Here is a 22,323-nt window from a genome sequence, read left to right on the forward strand (position 1 = left end):
AGGGACTTTGCTAGACAACCTTTGAGTGCAGACACCTCACTTGAAATAGTTGAAGGTAGCTAACTGCTAAATATCTTCTGCAGTGTTGATGTGTTGTGGTAGCAAACAGATTTTTAGTCCTTCTCTAGGCACAATCTTGCTTTAGACAAAATTCTGTCCTTTTAACCTAATGATGCAAGTATTTAAAAATTTTATGGCAATAAATCTCTTCAGCAAATAGCTGCAACAAATGCTCTATGACACTCTGTTAAATACAAAAATTAGAAATCTGAGCAGAATTTATCACATAATTATTAGTCCTTCAAATGTTACAAGTTTGTGACAAAATGCTTAATTACTGTTAGGGCATTTTGAGCTTGTATTAGTCTCTCATCATTTTGGTGAAAAGGAGAATAATCAAATCTGATCTCTGCTCCTGAACTTCTTCATATACTTATTGGAGAAACCAAATTAAAGAGAATCACCCCTGCCTTTGGATGCTCACATATGTGATGGTAATTTGTACTAGATACAGACATCTCTGTCACTTTTGACCACAGAACTGTACTGAGTATATTATTAGAACAGAACAACCTTGATTAGTGATTACTCAGCTGAAAAAATGACCAGTCAGAACACCAGGATCTGTGTGATTTTGGTGTATGATAAGGCTTTGGGGATATTTTAACCTGGTCCATTTGAGATGACACAGGACTCTTTACTTGAACTGACAAGAGCTGTGATCCTGACAGGAGACAAAAAAATAGGAGAAATAACTTTTGTCTTGTCAGCATGTTGAGGGAGTTTTCTAACAACAATTTCAATCAAATTGCTGCTTTCCTCTAAGGGCTAATTTCTTGTTTGCTCTGCAGTAAACCATTTGAAGTCTGTAACTATTCCCATGATGGGGACACCCAAAGCTTCCTATGTCTTAATCTTTCAAAGAACATTCCCTAGGCCTTAACAATTCCCAGTTTCTTTATATGATGCTTTTACTGAAGCATGTTTTGCTTTTTAAAACAACTCATATCCTTTTTTACACTCCTGCATCCTTTGGGATTTCTAAATGCTGGTCAGAAACTGGACATCAAGATTAAAGTGGAGTCCATCATGGAGTTTATGACTTTTGGTCTCTGTAATTTGTAGATCTTAAATAAATTGCATAAATTCTGAGATTATTTTCAAAATACACTGGAAAGTTTCAAGCTAATGTTAACTACAGCCATTTAACCACTCCCACCATCTCCATTGTTTCACTAAAACCTAAAGATCCAGTTTTAGACAACAAGTGATAAAACTTTGGTGTCACAAATAATCCTATAAACTGGGGAAATGAACTCACTCAAAATCTATCTGTGTCCAAATACAGGGAATGCTTTGGCTTCAGTCTAATCTTGTATGATGAGATCTGTATTACAACATTTCCAGGTCCAACTTCCTCTTGCTCATCTCCCTTCAGGAACTGCCAGTCAAGAAACCCAGCACAATAGCCTGGATGAGCTGTGATAAGGTAGGAATAGCCCCACTTGTAGAATAGCCAAAGTGAGACCATCTATCCTGAAATATTGTCTCTGGTAATAGATGGAAAATGGATCATGGAAAATGGTGCATGTCTTTCCCCAGGGAGCCTCCACTCAAAGATTTCCTCAGCTGGATGTGGCAGCTCTGTACTTTGTAAGAGCAATTTCTCCTCCATGAATTCTGCAGTTGTTTGCTCTTGAGCCCACATAACTTTTAGTATCTTTAGCTGAGTGTGGGAAGTTATCCCTAACTAAATACTGACATAAAGAATCACCTTCTCTGCCTTGAATCTGGATCCTATAGGATCATTTGATGTCCTCTGGTTCCTGGATCAAGGCAAACTGTGACCAAGCAATCCCTAGGCACTTATTTTACAGACCTTTTGCACATCTACCTTTTTTTCAGAGAGAGAATAGAATAATTAATCATCCTTTACTATCTCACACCTTTCGTTTTCCTCATTTTCTTTCTCTACTTCCTCTTTAGTTCTAAGTCCTTTTTGAAATGAGGGTCTGCAACACCACATGTGCTTCAGGGAGCAGACAAAGTTGGGATTTGTGCAATAACACAATGATATCTATTTTGCTCTCTAGTTGCTAACCCCAACACTCCTAATTTGCTTTTTCAGACACTGTAGAGTTAATGTGTTCCTGGAATTACCTTTCAAAATCTTCAAGTCTTGTCTGTTGCTGCTTAGTTCAAAGCACATAGTTTTATGTGTGAATTAATGTTTTTTTCCCCAATGCATATCACCTTATACTTCTAAGCCATGTTATGGTATGGCTGCTTAGTTTTCTTAAAAGCCTTTGGTAAATCCAAGATCAATCAGATCACCCTTATCCACGTGTTTTTTGATCCCCTCAAAGAGCTGCCTTATGTTTGTGAGGCAGGAGTTCCTTTTATGAAAACTGTTTTAACTCTTCCCAGATAAGTCATATTTATCCAGATGTCCACTGTTCCATATTGCAGCTTCCACCTCTTTGTTTTGGATAGATATCAGGCTGACAGACTTCTTGTTTTCTGAGCCTCTCTTGGAAGACTTCAGTTAAAAAATGGCACTCTCTAATCTCAGTAATGGTCAGCTATTTCAGCTTTGAATTCCTCTTAAGCTCTGCGTGGTCTTGGTGACCACTTCTTAGGTTTTTTTGCTTCATCTGCTGCCACTTGTCCATATATTTTCTCCTTGTGCTGTCATAATATATGATACTGAACAGTTTTAGTGCAAGTGGATTAATCTAAAATCCAATGATCAAGTATTTCTGCAGCTGAGTTCAGAAGACATTGTTCAGATGTGAGAAGAAATAAGATATATGTTTGTCTTTTCATCCAGCAATAAAGCAAAGCTTTCATTTCACCTACAGTAGTATCCTAGGTCTGTGGATTCTTTAAAAATGCAAACATTTCCACCCATTCCTTAGTAATGAGGAAGAGACAGAGGGAAAGGGGATATCATGATCTCTAATTTATGGGCAGCATTTTACTGCTGTAAGTACCCAGATGGTCGGGCTTCCTCCTTTTTCTGCATTTCATTTTCTTTTCATATCTGATTTTTTTCCACATTAAAATCAACATAAGCTAGTTCTCCAATAATACTTATTTTAACAGCTTTCTAGATTTAACTGTATCATCTGTAAACAATTTAACAAAATACCCAATTTATTGTAGAATGTGATTTTAGCCAAATGGGAGAATCAGCAGGGGAAAAAAAAAAGCTGATGCTTATTTGCTTGGTGGGCTCTTGGTGGTTTTTTTTTGTTTGGTTGGTTTTTTTTGTTAGTTTGGTTTGGTTTTGGGGGGCTTTTTCTGTTTGTTTTTGTTTTGTGTTGTTAATTATGTGGAGAAAATCCCTCACTTGTTAATATATAGCTGGTTTAATGAAAAAATTATAAAATCAGAGCCATGCCACTTAATAAATCATGCCACATAGTCTCTTCCAAATGAAGGGAAGACAACCTCTTCTAATATATCCCTTCAAGTTTGTTTTTTTAAGTGACTTTTGCAAACTGGGCAGTGTCAGGCACCTCAGCACATGTTGTTTCCCCAAGTCATTGCCTAATAGCATACCTTGTTTCATAGTCCTACAATTCAGTAGTTACATAAGGCAAAAGCAAATTTTGAAGGCAGATCTAAACATCATTTTCCACAAATGTTACAGAAATAGAAAAATAAACTTCTGCTTAATTGCTACCCTTAAGTTTTTTTTTTCTCCTGACTTAAGAAGCAACAAGGAACAGAGACACATGGAAAAGATTTAATTTTCAAAAGAGGTATAAAATGACAATGTGAATTAAATATATTGATGGAAGGTTCAAATGCGTGGCTCCAGCTAACATCCATTAAAGCTGATTCTCTTCATCTTTTCCCAACAAAACTCTCTTGTCCTACAAGACAAATTAATAATCTCCAGATGTTTTAATTGCATGAGGAGCCTTGCAGTGCACTGCCCGATGGATTTGCTCACTGCAAGTACAGACATTGAGTGGCAAAGGTACCAAAACCAGTAATACCAAGTTCTTAGTGAAAACAAATCAAATTCAGAGGTCACAGATAATTCTTAGCTACCTATAAGGCTAGACAGGAAAACTCTGCTCACACTCATATTAGGCACGAGTAGTTCCTCACCAGTAAAGGTTAAAGCTTTTAATTTTAATCCCTAGTGTGGATTATAAGGCAAGGCACTGCATGATGAGTTGGAATTTTAGAACTAGCTCTGCTTTCTTGATTTTTTCCCCCAGCTTCAAGACTGGCAAATAAAGCACAGTGGAAGAAGCACAGAAAAGTACAGGAGGGTATTTCTCATCATTTAGGTAACTGGGTGTCATCCTAGATTAGGAGTTTTGGGTCTGTTGTGAGAGGGAAAATCCAAATAAATTGGCAAAAGAAGCCACTTTCCTCCAAAACACAATGTTGTTAGCATTGAGCATTGCTGAATTATACAAGAGAAAATGGAAACTTGTGTAGAGAATGTAACTACAGTCCAATTAAGGAGCAGCTCTCAAATCATGTACACAGGGCCTCTGCAGCCAGAGACCTGCACCATTAAATATAAGACATAAGAATGTATAAAAAATGTATAGATAACTCAAAGAGACAAGAATTTGGGGAAGAGACCTCTCATGTTTCTTCGGTGTTTGTCCTACCTGTTCCTACCACAGCCAGTCTCAGATAATCAGGAAATACTTTCCTAAACTAGCTAAAGAGAAGTTAACTTTTTTTTTTTTTCCCCCTGAACTTCTTGGAGAAAATTCTTTTGAGGTTTTCCTCTATGAAATGACAAGGATTTCAGATTGTGTCCAAAAATTAATTGACAAAATAGCTACAAGACTTTGTTGTGAGAGAAAGTAAAACACATTCACTGCAAGGTTTATGAGCATGGGAGAAAAACTGTGATGCTGGAATTACTGTTTCTTATTAATCTAGGAGTAATGTTTTGGGCTAGAATTCATGTTTCCAGGTGCCATTCCACTGCTGGTTTTACTTATGCCTGTGTTTTAGCAAGTAAGAACTAATTTACTCTTGGGACTTGGAAAGACTCTTAGGTGTGTATTTCCTTTTCATTTTGATTCCCAGAAGATGGGATGACTACATTTTTGGCTTCAGTAGTTGGAAAAATTCTGATAAAAGCCTCTAAAGTAAAAAGAAAGCTATTTACATGTCATTTTTTGTTCTGGTTTTGGCAGGGAGATGCTGCATCACATTCTTCCTAACAGAGCCTATGAGAATCAAAATTGCTCTTCTCTGCCAAAGCTTGGAAGAGCCTTGAATGGAACACGCATGTAAGTAATGCAAGCAGGTGTTTCACTTTGCTCACCTCTGCCCTAATGCTTCATCCTGCTCTTTGAATTGTCATTTAATGGGGGCACTTAAGTAACACAGCACCTTTTAGCCATCTGTTCATCTAAAACTGTTGGATTTTATGGTCTCCCCTCTTCCTATTGAAAGAACATTTCATGCGAGCACGTTGGGCTAAAGAAATCCACCATGCCAAATTCTCCTCTGATGTACAACAGTGAAATTAATCAAGAGTAATCACATCATATTCAGTTAGAAAATATATTTTCATCATAGCTGAGATATGAATTAGGCCCAAATAATCTACTAAATTTTGAAATACGGTTTAGTGGGGAATTTAGGATTGAATACAAATATTTAAAATTAGTCTGATGAATACTCTCCTGCATCAGATTTCATCTTTTAAATTTTGTTTCCTGTTAACAAATGTAGAGGTGATTCACTCCCCTTGACTGGCTGCTTTGAAAGAGCTCAATTACATGCATGGCTGCAGTCCAGCATAAAAATCAACTATTTTTGCATTGCAGTTTAAAGCAGGTATTGTTTCTTACTTGGAAGTCTCCTAAGAATGAATTTTTCCATAGTGAAAACAAGAACAGGAGAAGCAGAGAAAAACTGAGCTATAATGCAGTACAGGTCTCAGGGAGTCTGGGTTCTGTTACTTCACTGGAAAATTCTCATTTTTTGGTCTGGGCCTGGAAAATGGGAGAAATAGCTGCTAGAAACCTTGAGAAATGTGATAACTTCTGAAATTCTCTGCTTGGAGTTTGGTAGTTTGATAGTTTGAGTCCTCCTGGAGTATCCTTTCCTTCCCTCTTTCCTCTGTATTACAAACTAAGCTGTAAGGTTTGTGAAGCAGTTTCTAACACTCCCAGCTGCAGGGAAGTGTTTTGCTCAGTGTCTGTCTCAGTAGGTCTGATGTTGGTGGTTCCAACCACAGCATCTGTCTAAAGGACAGGGCATAAAAAGTCCCCTTGGCATCAAGTCCTGCCTGCAACAGGCAGCCAGCATTGCTCACTCTGCCTCTGAATGGTTCTGGTTAGGCTTTGCCAGAGAAGCAGAGGTGACACAACCAGGACCTCCTGCATGAAATGTTACCTTCCATCCAAATAACTGCAATAGATTAAAAAGCAATCCAGCTATCTTCATTCCTGGCAATAGGAACAAGAATTCCAACTCTTTGATAACTAATTCCTTTCCAAGTGGAGCAGATTCTATTGGAAAAATCTGCCCTCCAAGAACACCTTGATGTTTAACCCCTGCTGATCCTGCAGCCTTGCCTGTTGTGCTGCATCTTCTTGCCAGGAACCAGTTTCCAAACTTCTCAGCTCCTTCTGCCTCTGGTACAGGCCTCTGCTTTGGTGCTCATGTACTCTGTAGCTGGCCTTGACATGGATCTGTCTGTTTTCCAGACAACTGCCCATGTCTGCAAATGCTGAACAAGGGCTTTATGTGCCTCCACAAGGCAAAGCTACCACACGTGCTGTGACACCAAGCGTGGCGTGGAATTTTACTCCTGCCCTTAATTTTAACTCCAGCTGCATCTCCTATCCCTCTGCTGCTTCTATGGTGTAAAAATAGCATGATGTATTTTTTTAAAAAATAATTCTGATGTTTATTTTTGTTGATCATGGGAAAGGCATCAGTTGCTTTATACTAAAGGTATCCATATAGCATGAACCCAGTATTTTTGGGTTTTCTTACAGATTACTTTGTGATCAAGACTAATATTTAACATTAATGGTGGAATAAAGCAGAAGCACAGTTAAAGTAAGAACACACATAGAAGTATTTGCACCTTAAGTAACTCAAACCACCAGTTTGTTATGAAGAACTCACTCAGCTACTCTTTTTTTATTGCTAGTAAGTTTGAGTACTGCCCTATAGCAAGACTCCACTACTACATCAGAAATTTTAAACACAAGCAGGAAACAAAATGAAACCCAAAGTAAATAAAGCTGCTTCAGATGCTTTTGAGTGTAAAAGTGAAATATATCAATGTTTAAGAAATTCCATACATTCAGCAGGTAAACACAGAAAGGCTGGTTTAACTTTCTGCTGTTCTTTCAGACTGGTGGCCTAATGTTTATTCACAGTTCTTTATAAGGGATACATTATTAATCAGATTATACTAAGACCTCATCTTTGGTTTTATGTTAGAGTTCATTAAGTAGCAATTACAGCAGGATAATCAAGTCTTGGGGTTTTTTTTGTTAAGCACAGGTAGTGCAGTCTTCCACTCTCATGCATCTTAGACAGTAGCGAATGAATTTTAAAAATAATTGAAATTCCCCAACTGAAACATCACAGCAGTTTTCTCAGAACACCACATCTATCTCCTGTAAATGTTCCGGATCAAGTTGCCAGAATGCTGATTTCATTAGAAAACCAAAATAGCAACAGTCAGTGAGAGTAAGCAGAGGAGTCTCACAGCTTGCAGGTATTGGGAAATCCAGAGACTTGAACTAGCCAGAGAGTATTTGTTGGGAGAAAACAGCCAGTCATTTTTCTAAAGCACATTTGCTTTTGTAATGTGTGGCTTGCATAGAACTTACCACATGTGGACCATAAAGCGTTTTATAAAAATTTCTGTTTAACTGAGTTTCAGGGAAAGAAAGTGGTTTTAGCTAAAAGGGATCAACTTAACAGGAGATCAGGACCTGGGCTTTAAGGCGAGTACCCTGTTCTCAAAACCCAGAGTATCTCCTGAGTAAATAATAGCATTAAGTACTCTTTCACTTGCATGTAGTTTTTCATGCCTAAATAGAATTTTTTGCTTTGCAGAAGTGCCAGCAAACTCTACCAACAGTCTCTGAGGCAGGCAGTGAATGCCCCCTGTGCTGGTTGGGTTTTGTCCTCTGGGGGAGTTAGGGAGCATGGGGACAACAGGGGCAGTCATTGTGGATTTCCCAGTTGCCACTGATGTTGAAAAGAGTTGGGGCAGGGAAGAAATGAAGCACTCCCAGTCCTCCCATCCTCTGCAGGATATAACAAAATTCAGCCATTTCTAGGGTAAAACAGTGCAACTACTCTAAAGCTTACCAGCAACCAACAAAACATCCCAGTTCACAGCAGGGAATAAAATGGATTAATCAGTCTAAAGAATTTGCAGGTGAATTCAGACAAACAGAATACAAGTTCATGAATTGGAATTGGAGTCACTCTTCTTCTCATCCAAAAATACTTTGGAAACTTTAATGAGCACAAGGTGCCAGGATGTCTTCATGCAGCCTGAGGGGTAGCACAGCTTGACCATGGCTGTGGAGTGGGAGGGCAGCACTCAGCAGAAGGGAAAAGGGAGATTCACTGGCATGATCCATGTGCTCAGCAATCCCTAATGGCCTCCCAGTGACCTCCTCAACTGGCCAGGACCTACCGTGGTTCTGGGTGCTCTGATCCGCAGCCTGAGGTACCTTGGTGAACAAAAGCCCAACAAACCAGTCAGGAGTTATTCTTCCTTTACTGTGGCCTCAGCTGAAATTTGTGATAGTGGGCAGTCCCTGGAGGAAGTATCCATTAACATGGGGTACATAAAATATACAGCAATGAATGCATGGCCAGGATTTTAACATTTCTGTATTGTTTGTGCTGAATAACAACACCTACAGACATCAGTCTGGTATTCTGAAAACCCCTGGATGTTTTCATTCCCTGCAGGGCAGTGTTTAAAGGGTGCACTCCAATAATGTTTTCTAATTGGCTTTGAGACTGTTGAATCAAAATATCAGTATTCACTTCTGCTGTACCCTCTTTCAGGTTTCTCCTGTGCTTAGTTTTTATGTTAGAAATGTAGCTGAGCCACAGCACTGATGTGTTTCTTCTGATAGTAGTGTTCTGATTTCTGAAATAGTACATCTTTTCTTTTTCTTCATATAGCATTTTCTAATCTGACACATGATTTTTTGAGAGGAACAGAATTCCTTCAAAGTTTCACTGGTTTTTTTATACCAAAGTCCTTGCCTTCATTTTAATCAAATAATATTCTTAAATATAATTTCCATTTTTCTTGTAAAGCACTTTACACTGAGCAGTAAGCTGTTTTTCATAGACCTTAAATATATAGTAGGCAAAGCATTAAAAAAGATTTTAGTGAATATATGTAAGCAAGATAAGAAAACAAAGTGGTTTTTTGTGTAAATAGTTCTTGGGACCCTTCTGATGTGCAAAAGCAAACCTGTAGCTTTTAAATTTTGACAGGACATACAAATGAAATAAAATTACATACAAATGAAATAAAAGAAGAATGAAATAAAATGAAATGAAATAAAATAATAAAAAATAATATAATAAAATAATAAAATAAAATAATAAAATAAAATAATAAAATAAAATAATATAATAAAATAATATAATAAAATAATAAAATAATAAAATGAAAATGAAATAAAATGACATACAAATGAAATAAAAGAAGAAAATCAGTTTCAACAAAAAGAAGCACCTTTTAAAATGTATAATCCTTGGAGTTTTATGAACTATTCCTTGTGATGAAATAGTCTTTACTTTAAAGAACATACGAAATATTGCCCACATCTTCCCCTAGGGAAAGGTTTGTTCTGATTCTTCCTTGCACCTTGCAGCGATGCTGTATTTTAAGGACATGCACTAACTGAACAGGTTAGCATAGGATTTAGGTTTCCTGGAATCACACACACATTGTCTTAATGGGCTGTGCTATGAGATAGAGACAGAAGATCTGCATGGTTTGCTCCCCTGGGGCTTTTTATAGACCTCAGTAATTTCTGGGAACAGTCCAATCTCAAATTATTTGAAAAATAATAATAACAACTAAAACCCAAATTTTATAATGTTCTCTGAAAGATTTGAGGTGGCTTTCTATAGAGCCTGTGTACTACTCCAAATTAGGTCTGAAATGTATGAAATCACATTCATTTTCAGCAGCATTGCATAGGTACCACTACAGGATAAATTTTCCAACCTAATTGATTCTGTTAAGAAAGCTAATTTAACCTACAAGTTCATCATCGCTGACAATGACTGAGACCAAACCAGTCTGACTCTCAGATTTTATGGCAGAGTTCAATTAAAATTATTTAATACAATTACTTACAATAGTTTAGCAATCCTGCATTCTCATTTCATTCACATTCTCATGTGAAATTATATTCCAGACCTAAAACACACTTTAGTCTTTAATGATGTTTCCACGTTTCTGAAATTGAAAACCTTAAAATACTTTAAATGTTATAGGTGAAAACAGAAGATAAATCCTACTTGTAGTTCCAAACATGCAGACTGTGACATACTGCATGCCTTTTGTCTCAGTGTGCCAGGCTAAAGGAGAACAGGAGCATCCTTGGAAAAAAAGAGGTTTCTGGATCCATTTCCAGAGTGGGCCTGAACTAAGGGAGGAACTTCCAATGCCATGGCTTCTCCATGGTGTCTTTTGCTGATCTCATGTTTCAGTTTCACTGGAGCTGATTTCTGGGAGGAGAAATCGGATAGTGAGGATTCAGTGGCCAAGAAAGTGCAGGGTTCCTCAGTGCTGAGTTATCCACAGCTGCTCTCTGTTAATAGCTCCGAGAGAGACACAGCAGGACTGCTGGGACAGTGGCTGCCTGTCTCCCTGGCAAAACAGGGAATGTCCAGACTTAAACCTGTTATTTTCCTCAGTGGCATGGTATTTCAGAAGAGTTTTTGCATAACTTTAATGTGTCTGTTACAGCCAGGAAAAGAGATAAGGGTGAGGGGTGGAACTACAGCACAGCAATGATGAAAGGCATTGGTTTGCATCCTGCTTATGAAAGAGTCACTGATACCCTGCAGTATCAAAACCACAAAACCACATCCAGTTGAACCGATGCTTGTCACCTCAGGGATGACATTTTCCATTCTGATTAGACAGTTGGGAGAGATTTGGAAGCTTTTAGACTTCCCTTGACATATCCAATGTATTGGCTCTGATAACCAGCTTATATTATTTAGTGGTTATTTATTTATTATTTATATTATTTAGAATCCAGCTCTGGTTAGCAAGAATGAGACAGATCAAGCCCTGTTCTTGCCTGCTTTGTGTTGCTTGTTGAGGTTTCTAGTTAGTCTTTCATGTAAAGGATGCCATTGTGTATCTTCATTATGACATCTGCTTCAAAGTTCCGGGGTTTTTTTTCAGAAATGAAATGCTTTGGACAGTTTGTTTTGAGCTCACAGCCATTACTGAGGTATAGCTCTAGGTAAACTGTTTAGTACTTTCAGAAGACACAGTAAGGTTGTAGAACGAGGATAGGAAAGCCTCTGGAGTCTGAATTCCAGATACACGTGAGTTACCAGCTGTTGTGGTGTGATTCTTGGGGCTGTCCTGTGCGGGGCCAGGAGCTGGATTTTGATGATCCTTGTGGGTCCCTTCTAATTCAGGATATTCTGTGATTCTTTGAGTGATTGCTTTTTTTTTCATCTGCCAGTCTGCTTTTATTTTACCTTAACACAATTATGTTTATGATCGGGAAGAAAAGTGGCTTTACAAATACATCTTCCTCATGTTACTTCCAATCTCTCTCATGTTACTCCCATGTTTCTACTTTGTTAATTAGAAAAACATTACCTATCCTGTAACCAAGGCAGCATTTTTAAATGCACTTGGACAGTAATTAAAACCAGCGTATGCAAACAGGTAAAGTACCTGCATCATATTTCACTGGAGATATTCAGGTGACATAATTTTACATGCAGATATGCAAGATATATATGTGTAAAATGTAGTTGTAAGTATACATATATACATCTTCGACCAGGCAGCTGGCCACAGGATGAAAGGATACAGTCTTAAACTGCTCTAGGGGGGTTTAAGTTGGCCATGAGGAAGAATTTCTGCCAGGATGGATAATCAGCCATTGGAATGGGTTGCCCGGGGAGGCGGTGCAGTCACCGTCCCTGGAGGCGTTTCAGGAAAGCTCGGACGTGGCACCGAGGGACATGGTTTAGTTGACGTGGTGCCGTTCGGTCGTAGGTCGGACTCGACGACCTCAGAGGTCTTTTCCAACCTGATTCCGTTTTCAAGCACATAACGAAGAAAAACAAGTATCCCTTTAGTAACTGGGCTCCGTGTTTGGAGCGGGATGGATCCCCCGGGCCGAAGGAAGCTCCGTGCCAGGCTGAGCGCCCCGGGCCGCCTTTCGTCCCCGCCGGGAGGGCACGGCCCGGCCGCGGGCGCGGCCTCGCTGCCCGCACTGCGCAGGCGCGGCCCGCGCCGGGCGGCCTCAGACGTGGCACTCGGGCGCGTGAGGCGACGGGCGCGCGGCCGCAGGTAACGGTCCCAACCGGCCCCGGCGGCTGAGGGCACAGCGCGGGGACAGCGCGGGCGGCGGCGGGGCGGGCACGGGGCTGCGGCCGCCCTCAGCAGCGCCGGGCCCAGGGGCTGCGCCGGCCGCCAGCGGCGGAGCCCGGCCCCGGGCAGGCACAGGTACCGACTGCCGCGGGGCGGGCGGTGGCTCCGAGCGCGGGGCCGGACCTGTTGCGAGCTTACGGCGGCTGAAAGCTCCTAGGCGATGGGGATAGATGAGTTACCCGCGTGCAAAGATGTAGTAAAGCTCGGCAGGCTTGGCAGGGAACGGAGAATATTAGATTTTGCTTTCCTAGCTCGGTTGGCGATGTGGTAGCGGAGAAGAGCCCAGAAGTAGGTGTGTGGCTGTGCTGCATGCGGTGTGTGCGTGCAGCGATGCTCGCCCTGCCTGGCTGTGTGAGCCCCTGCAGATGGAGGCGCCCCCCGGGACGGGCACCGCACCGTGCCCCAGGACGTGCTGGGGAGCGCAGTGTCTCCGAACAAAGACAGAGTTGATACTTCTCCTTCAGGGAGCCAAGGACTCGAGCCTGGTTTTGTTTCTGTTATCCTACTTCTGCTTGCGCGTAGTTAACTTTTACATCTTCCCAGAGAGAGCAGAGCGTTGCATAGGTCACAAAAAGGTGACAGCCTATTCGGTAATAGAGGCCAGTTAAATTTGGCAGCTGTTCCTCAATGCTGGTGTTGTTCCCCAGGTTATGGGATATAAGGTAAACTAGTGTTGAAACAGGGAGGGAAAAGTTTTCATGACCTTCTGTATGAGCTCTTCATGGTGTGGTGGTGTATTCACACCCCCACGGTATAATTTCTGAAATGCTCACAGTTCTTCAGGCAACCTTAAAACATTCATTTGTGATAGTTGGTATATATACCTATCCTGAGAGGAGAATAAGTATCCTTGGTGCTAAATAGAGTCTGGAACTGTCTTGAAGAACTTGTATTATTTCATCTGTGCTTAGAGCTTCTGTCTCACTTCAGCACAACCTCTCTGTGTTTATACTGTCTGTGGGAAGTTTGACGTGGCAAGATTTTTTTTTCTTGTGTGTGTGTGAGTAAGCTGTGGAGGAAGTAATTTCCTCTGAATGCTCTTGCATCTTAAGGTGCAGCTGCCTCTAAGTGAAAGTCTCTTCCTTTACATAGATATAAAGTATGTATACGTCTGTGCTGGTGTGTAGGTAATTTAATGCTAATTTAGTGTCTTTTGGAACAACTAAAGCTCTCACTGCCACGTCTTTTCTGATGGAGGTGGGGGAGGGAAGACGTTGCAGCTGACCTCAGCAAGCCTCTGATTAAACATTTTTCTTTCTTCTCCCTGTGTTTACCTTGTTAGCCCATAAATAGGAGAAAACTCCATAGGATTAACTCCTGGGAGCAGTTAACCACTGCAACTGAGAAATCTTGTGCTGCAGTGGAGAGTGTGGAGAGGGCCAGGCCCTGTAACCAGCTCAGAGGGATTTCTTGTCTGATGTGGATGATCAGTAAAACTGTTGAGGTTTTTTTCTTCAGAAATAATCTGTTTAATTTGGGAAGCCTAGAAATGAGCTTTCTGGTAGGGGTAACTTTTCTCTACTGACATGTGCCAGTGCAGCATAAATTCATCTGTGTGTTCTTGGAGCTGTAATTTCAAGGTGCCTTTGTGTGTGCTTCTGAAACCCAATTCAGACCAAATTCATGATTTATTTTCATCCAGTTTCCATGTTTAAAGATGACTCCATGGCTTGAGTTTAAGAATGTCAAGTACAGGTGGTTGGGAAGGCTGTTTCATAGGAACACTCAACACCTGAAATGCTAATTTATATTGTGTAGTTCTTTGGGATGACTGGCTTTTGTGCTTGGGACACTACAGGAGTAGTAAATGCTTGTTCAGGTTATATCCTCAGCATTTCTCTTAACAGTTTAATTTGGGCCTCAAGAAAGTGGAATTCTGTTATTGTTAAATTAAGTCTGCTATCAAAATGGAAGCTCTCATGGAAAAGAGGAATCTTGTTGTCAAGGCTGCAGAGTGTACAACTTTAATAACTTTTCAGATCCTTGGAGGCAAGGGCACTGTATCTGAAAACTAATCTGGTGAAATACAATCATATGGTTTGTCAATGCAGGATTCTTCAGATTTTTTGCTTCTAAAAATGAAGGCAATTACCAGGACACTCTTTCCTGAAAGTTTTCTAAAATGTTACCCTAGAAATTACATATCTTGTGAATGCTCTCACCATTAAAAAAGCTCTTTCTGAATTGCTGTCTATCAGACTTTAGGGGTTGCTTGTTTCATTTATTTAAGAACAACAGGATCAAGATGTGAAACTTGTGGAGAAGATGCCTGCTAACAGCAAGGGCAGCATGCAGTGCTGCTGAGGCCATACTGCCTCAGCTGTCCCTCATGGAACGCCTTGTGCTCACTTTTGGCACACTGGGGAGTTCTGCAGTAAAAAGGCTGCTCAGGCCTGGGCCACTAATGCAGAAGACAACCAGAATGAGGAATTCTCTGTATCCTGTACTTTATTCTCTGTTTCACCAGCATCAAAAGCAAGGAGTCTTCCATCACTTGCTTGGAGTGGGGTTGATGCAGGTTTGTAAAAGGTTTGGTGGGAAACTGGTGTTGTATTCCACACCTCCTGTCAAATAAGGTGTGCTAGCACAGGAGAAGCATTTGCTAGGGGGAGTTTTTTGCTCTGGTCACTTTGCCTTTTCTGATTTCTCAGTGAGTTTGGCTTCTTTGGCATGGCTGGTATTTGAGGAGCAGGAGTCACAGTGCATTTTCCATGTGGAGTTGAAGTCAAGGCTCTCCCAGTAAAAAGAATAGTTTGGGAATTTCCTTTGAGAGTTTTTTCCATCTGCACATCCATTGCTTACAGTTCTCTCTGTGAGCTTGGGATAGGTGAATCCCATTTAAATGCAGCATGTGGTAGTGCTGAGGAAACTAAGTTATCAAGTAAAAACAATATTTGCCCCTGACTTCAGGTCATTTTTTGCGTTCAAATGTGTCTTGTATCTTTTTTGGGGGGACAATACAATTCACAGCCTTTTAAAATACAGAGAGTGATGAATATGAGTGAATGTCATTTTCCTTTTTGCAGGTTGCTGTAGAGGACACAATACTTGGAATGAGAAAATTGCCATCATGAGTCAACAAGGTTATGTTGCAGCTCCTCCATATTCCCAATCCCAGCCAGGAATAGGAGGTTTTGGACCACCCAGTTCTTCAATTCATTATGGACATTATGGGGACCCTAACTCTTCATACTCAGCACCTCCACCAGGTATTATTTTGGCTTTAATTTTTTTTCAGACTCTACCTTTGTATCCTGGTGTTTTGCATCTCTTTCTACCATGTGTAAATTTTACACTGATACTGCAAGTGGAAACAGAAAAAAAGTTTTACCCAGTTTCTCTAAAAGTCAGCAGGACTTGTGTTCCTCTAATCAATTGCTGAATATAGTGAGAATTCTGATAGAGATGCTTCTGGTAATTGACTTACTAGAATACTTGGGGTATTAGAGTACTTGGGGTAATTACTGGTTTTCATACCAGATGTTTTTTTTTTTAATGTTAGAATAATTTAAGGGAAAGCAGTTCAAGAAATACAGTTTCTTGAAAGGTTGCTCATTCAGCACTGCTGTTTACATAAATCACAGTTTCTCCACAGTCACTATACTAGGTCAGAATTAGGAACAGTTTTCAGCACAGAGAGAGAGTCTACATATGGAAGCTCTTTTTGTTTTTACTCTAACAAGTTGTTTTAAGTTTCTGTTCTTACCTTGGCCTCTGAAATCAAAGGGACCTCTTGTTCCTGCCTTGAAATATAACTGGGTGACAAGGAATTAGCACTGCCCCAAACTGGCAATTGCTGTGTCTGTTTGTTCATTGTTTTTTTCTTACTGTTCCTCTTGGCTTCTTTGCTGGAAAGTTATGAACTGCTGTTTGTTTGCTTTTTACTCTCTCTTAGTTTTTTGTATCTGCTTTAATAACTGAGCAGAAATCTGTGCTTTCCAACAGAATCACTGAGATTGGAAGGGACCTCTGGTCCAACCCCTTTACTTAAGCAGGGTGACCCAAACCTGTTATTCTTAATGCCAGAGCAGAGCTGCACACTTGCAATTCTTGCCCATCTTGTTCTTTTTTACAGGGTTTTACATAAAAGTGCTTAATCTTTTGCAGGTGTGTCCAAATCAGCTGTGCCTTTTGGATCTCCAGCTCCTGTTGGGCCTCCCCCACCTGGTGCACAGCAATTCAGCCCCACCAGTTTCCAGAATGGCTCTGGTACACCAGGACAGCAGCCACACAGGTGACTGGGAAGCATCAACACTTGAGCTGTTTGACCTCTGTTACCTCTCTGTGAAGGAGGCAGCAATGGGCAGGGGAGAAAACAGGGACAGGTGAAAGCTGTAGAAAGAAATCTTTGCAAAAAGGTTGTATGAGGGGGTAGCCAAGTTTTATTACACAATATTTGTGTTGCAGGTAAATATGAGTCAATATTTGTGTCAATATGCAGCTCTTTTATTTAATTCTGTCAAATATTAGTTATTTTCCACATTTCCCAGGAGTGGCAAAGTTAGTTTGTGTACCCATAGCTCCTTCAGTTTTAGTGAACTTGACACCATGTAACAACATTCTTCTTGTAGGTGGTTGAAATCCTGATCTCCTTCTGTGGTTCTTAGTTTTTGTGTAGTTATTTTTATTTCTTTTTCTCTGTGGGAAGGAGGACCCAGAAAGACTGGTGATCAGTTGTTCAAGATGATGTACTCATGCATAGGGAGAAGTGGTGGTTGTCCTGAAGATGACAAAACAGGGTGAATAGAGTCAGGTTGACATGACCTAGCAAAATACTGATTCTCCACTGTAGCTTCCCATCATTGCCCTGACAGCTGCACATCTCCTGTTCTTCACCTAGTCTTGGTTTTTTTTCAGAATTGCTCAGAGCTGCTGTTCTAGGCCAGGAAGTATCTAGACAAATTTTCAAGTACAGCAAGCTGAACTTCTCTTGAAATAGCTGGGCTCATTCTCAGTTTTACATGGAAAATCCATGTTGATTGTCTCTGGGACATAGCCTGGGATCTTATTTTACCAGAGTGAAATAGTCTGGTAGAAAATGCCTTTGTAAGCCATGTGTGTGTTACTGCTTTCTTTTCTTTGGTTATTTTTCCTGCATTCATGTGTTCCATATCTGATAGTCATGAAGTTTTTCTCTACCCACATCATCTTTTTTCCTCTACTACAGAGAAATCCTCAAGCATTCCTCACTTCCTTTTCTTCTCTTCACAGATTTTTCTCCTAATCTTCTTCATCCATCCCTGGTAGGGAGTCTTTCTTTATAAGCTTGGAAAGGCAATGAAGTGCTGTGATATGTTCAGAAGCTTGTGTTTCTTAATCTACAGTTATTACTGCTCTCACTTTGCCATGCAATACCACTCTGCTTCATTTCTAACAAGTGCAGACAAACATGGACTGCCTGGTTTTATTAAACAAGTGTGCAATCTCTGTGTCCTTTGTGTATTTTAATACAAGTGTACATAGTCTGAGCAGAATGTGGGCATACTCCATTAGGGTTTTGTCCTAATTAATTGTTTCAGCACCATCTTGAGGAGGTATGAGATCTTTGAGAGTTGTGATTGTTTGATGTAATTTTTTTGCAAAACTGCACTGATTTTTTTCCTTTAGGTTTCAAGGCCCTTCACCTCCAAGTAACACAGGACCTTCCTATCCTCCCTTCAGTCATCAGTCCCCAGCAGCCTTCCCAAGTACTGCACCTGCTTCCCCTCCAGCACAGCTTGCTGACCAGCTCAGCAGCATGCAGATAAATAGCTACGGTAATTGGTTTATCTGATTGACTTCTTCTCAGTTACAGCATTAAAACTCACTGAACTTCTGTATAAACAGAAAATGAGACCTTTGACCCCCATCATTGGCTTAAGTTCTTAGCATTTTATCTCATCCAGTTCCTTAAATGAGTAGTATTGGGTTAATTCTCAATTGATGTTTGACAAACCTTCCATTAAATTCTGATAGCCCAAAAATTGTTTCTCAAAATACTCAGTGGATGTGTCAGTAGCAGCCAAGGCATGAGCAATAATATGCAGATGGGATTTAATTTTTCTCAACTTTTTATGGGTTCTCTAGTTACAAAAATATTTTCTTGTCTAAACATTTTTGGGTTTTAATCTAAATTTATCTGCGTTTATTTTGATGTTATACCATCTCAAACCTAGGCCATAAAGATGTGATCATGTGATGCTTCCATGTAAATGACTTCCAGCAATGAATGCTGATATGTATTTAAATTATGCAAAATATATTATATAAGCAATTTTAAACCAATTGCATAAAATACAGCGTTCTCATGTTATGTACTGGGAGGCTTGAATTTTACATGTAAAGATTTTTTTCAGTTAACATATGTGACAGAAGACGTATTTCAGTGTTTGTATATGAACACATTGTTATTTTGCTTCAAACTTAATATTGGTTATTCTTCTAGCTCTCTTTAAAGTTGTGTTGTCTTTGGGGGAAAATCTGATTTTAAAATGTAGGTTTTGTAAAGTAATAAGTGTTTACAGATTGTAAGTCTCAAAAAATTTCTCTTTTCAGAGTTCTCTTAAGTCAAATTGAAATCTGAATCTTATAAACAACAAACAATTCCTTGCCAGTGTCTACAAAATAATTCCCACATGTTTCATCTTTTAGTATCAAGTGGGTTTATTTTCCATCAAACCTGTAATGGTGAAATACAAATAGCAGACTAACAAAAACATGCCACATAAGAGAAATGGATTATTGAGCAAAAAGAACGTTGTTTCACATTCTGAAATGAAGTAGTATTTTGAAAGTTGAGTGACCTATGTGTGTTGTAGTGAAGAACTGTCCAACTCTGGCTTCTCTCACTCTTTCCCCATGTACCCCAGCTGCAGGGTTTTATTGCAAGTAGAGCCAAAAGAAATCAAGTGACTGAATCAGCTGAGGCCTAAAGCAGGATCTGTCCTGTGGTCAGACACAGAGTCCCATAATGCAGCGCTGTCAGCATGGGCTCCACTATTGCCTGTATGCCATAGAAATGTGCTGAGCAGAAGCAGAGCACCTTTGCCACAGCTCTGGGAGGTTTTCATTCCTGACTCACCTGCTGTCCTCTCTCTCTCAGGTCCTGGCGCTGCTCCAGGCTCTGCCGTGGCTCCCGGGCACCCGGCGGCTTTCCAGGGCCCGCGGCTGCTGCCCCCAGGCCAGCAGCAGATGGCTTTGCCTCCTGCAGCACAGCTGCCTCCCCCACCAGCAAACAGTGCCAATGGCCTTGGTGCCCAGCCAGTGTTGCCTCCTGTGGCCAGGCAGGGTGCAGTCCCTGCGCCTGTCCCTCCAAATCCCAACCTGCAGCACCTTCCAGGACAGCCTCCGGGGCCTGGATATCATCCTCAGCAAGGTAGGGAAGGATGTTTGTTATGTGGTTGAAAACAAAGTGTGCAGGAGCAATCACTGGTGGAACTGTGTCCATTCATGGCTGAATCTTCAGCTGACTGGGGAAAATGAAATATGAGCTCCCTTTCTGTAGAAGGGAAGGATGTTCATTGTCAGTCAGTACACTTGAGACAGGCTCTGCTTTTGCTCACAAGTTTAGCACTCTGTTGAGACTGTACCAGAAAAAGGAGATTAATTAGGATCAGAATCAGAATTAGTGGTTAGTAATTGGTGAAGGCACACACACCACAGGAAGGTGTTTTTCTTACACTCTGTAAAGGTATAGGCTGCTTTCTGTCTTGTAGTAGTGTCATAAGTAGCTTTCAAAAATGCTTTGCTATAGCAGTAATGGATTGTAACTGAATACAAAAAGCCAACTAATGATATCAGTTTGCACTGGCTGATGTTAGTGGAGAGATTGTCTGAGGTGATGGCCTGGTGTGAGTAGCTGTGCTCATCTCTACTAACTGTCCTACTTGACATTAACCTGAAAACTTTGGAGCCAAAGTTGTCACATCTGGTGTTGGTCTTACTTTTTAAAAACACAGAGCCAAACTGAGCCACAGAAATCTAGTTCTTTTAGTTGCTGAGAACAGAGGGGAAAGAGGAGTTGCACTTAGCTGAGTAAGAATTAATTGCATGGCAGAAGTTGATGCTTACCATTGATAATGGAACTTGAATACTTCAAATGAATTATCATTTGTAACTCTGCAGCAAACTATGGTCCTCAGATGGCAGCATCTCAGCTGTCCTATCCTGGTGCTTTTCCTGGTGGTCCAGCACAGCTCTCAGGCCCACCACAGAAGAAGCTTGATCCTGACTCCATTCCAAGCCCAGTAAGTAATGTGGCTCTAATTTTTTATAAATGTAACTTGCTGCTGCATTTAAAATAAAGCAATGACAAATGCTAACATTGTGTTTGTTTTAGCTGGTCGGGTTTTGTGTAACATACTTTGGCACTTACATGTGACTTACATGGCTTGGTTCTCAACATACCTTCTAATTCTTGCAGTTTCTAATTAATGCAATTTTGTACTCTGTGCTGTCAGTTTTGGATCAATTAGTGTATGAAATTAGTTGGAGTACTGAAGAGGCTTTATAACTTTATCTAACATGGGATACTAGTACATGAGTATGTCCCAAATAGTTTGTAGGGAATACTTCACTAGGAATTCTCAACAGGATTCTTAATGAGACAGTGACCAGTGCTGAAGAACTGCTTGTGTTCACTGCAGCTTATCACCTTTCCTTTTCATCTGAAAAGTTTGAAGGCTTGAACTTAGTACCAGATACCAGAAGTAGGATTTGTACACCATACAGGTACATGAACTCTGGAAGTGCAGTCCTGGCAAGGCTGAGAAGTCATGTGCTCAGAAGCCACTTTGCCTTTTGATTTCAAGAGAGAGCTTCTCAGGCAACTGGAATTATTTGCCTGAGCCATCATTTCAGTTGCTGCAGCCTTGTGAAGAATTCAGTAGCCTGGAATATACCTGGTGCTTAAGCTTCATGCAGGCTGGAGAGGCTCAGCTGTTGAACACTGAGCACTGGTGGGACGGTGTCTCTTCTCAGGATGGTGCTGGAGAAAAGAAGGTTATGGTTGCATCCATCTTTCTGAACCAGTCTAATTGGTGTGCAGAGAAAGGGCTGCTCAGGCACAGGCAGCATTTAACTTCTTTATTGGAAACAGCTGATGGAAATAGAAAGCAATAGTGTGCTAAACTCATGGAGAAAATGTTCTGGTGCCCACACTTGGGGTGGTTCTAGCAATCACCTGGACGGGTCAGAGAGTCCTCAGAGAGTGAGAATTCTTGAAGCAGCTTCAACCTAGAACTTGCTACTTTAAAAAAATGTTTTCACCACTGCACAGCAGGCTAGTCTGGGTGAAGGAATTTTGCACTTCTCACTGAGGCAAGTTTGCTGTACAGGAGAAACATTTTTGCAAAAGCCTCACACTGTTTAGTATGAAACCATCTTGCTTCTTTAAATTTGGGTATTCTTTTGTCCTTCTCCTTCTAGAAAAGTTGGTTTTTGTTTTTGTTTTTTTTTTTTTTACCCAGTGATGAATTTGATGCAAACCCCCAGTAACTTTGGAAAAATACTTGCTGATAATCCCTTAGGGGTTAATGTAACAACTGCAATTGCCTCGTTAAAGGCAATTTTTAACTGAAAAACACTGTGTAAAAAAAACCCTGAATCAAGTGTCTGTATAAATAACAAATGCCCTTAAGTCAATCATTCCTAGTGTTTCAGTGCAATGCTTTTTACAGTAGAGGGATAAAATGATCTTGTGTAATTAA

At 40.5% G+C, this 22,323-nt stretch overlaps 1 protein-coding gene across 2 annotated transcripts in view; it reads left to right on the forward strand.

The window, feature by feature from the left end:
• Nucleotides 1–12,488: 12,488 nt before the first annotated feature.
• Nucleotides 12,489–22,323, forward strand: part of SEC24D (SEC24 homolog D, COPII coat complex component) — a 41,247-nt gene continuing 31,412 nt past the window's right edge. Inside the window, exons 1-6 of one of the 2 annotated variants that reach the window (XM_064711651.1) lie at nt 12,489–12,556; nt 15,664–15,846; nt 16,745–16,871; nt 18,245–18,393; nt 19,719–19,991; nt 20,741–20,862. In XM_064711651.1, the coding sequence (XP_064567721.1) occupies nt 15,708–15,846; nt 16,745–16,871; nt 18,245–18,393; nt 19,719–19,991; nt 20,741–20,862 (810 nt within the window). In that variant the 5' untranslated portion in view covers nt 12,489–12,556; nt 15,664–15,707. Of the gene's footprint in view, nt 12,557–15,076; nt 15,156–15,663; nt 15,847–16,744; nt 16,872–18,244; nt 18,394–19,718; nt 19,992–20,740; nt 20,863–22,323 lie in introns of those variants that run through there. The other variant, XM_064711653.1, reaches the window with a different exon arrangement.

Source organism: Zonotrichia leucophrys, chromosome 4 (genome assembly GCF_028769735.1).
Source record: "Zonotrichia leucophrys gambelii isolate GWCS_2022_RI chromosome 4, RI_Zleu_2.0, whole genome shotgun sequence".
Taxonomy (NCBI): Eukaryota; Metazoa; Chordata; class Aves; order Passeriformes; family Passerellidae; genus Zonotrichia; species Zonotrichia leucophrys.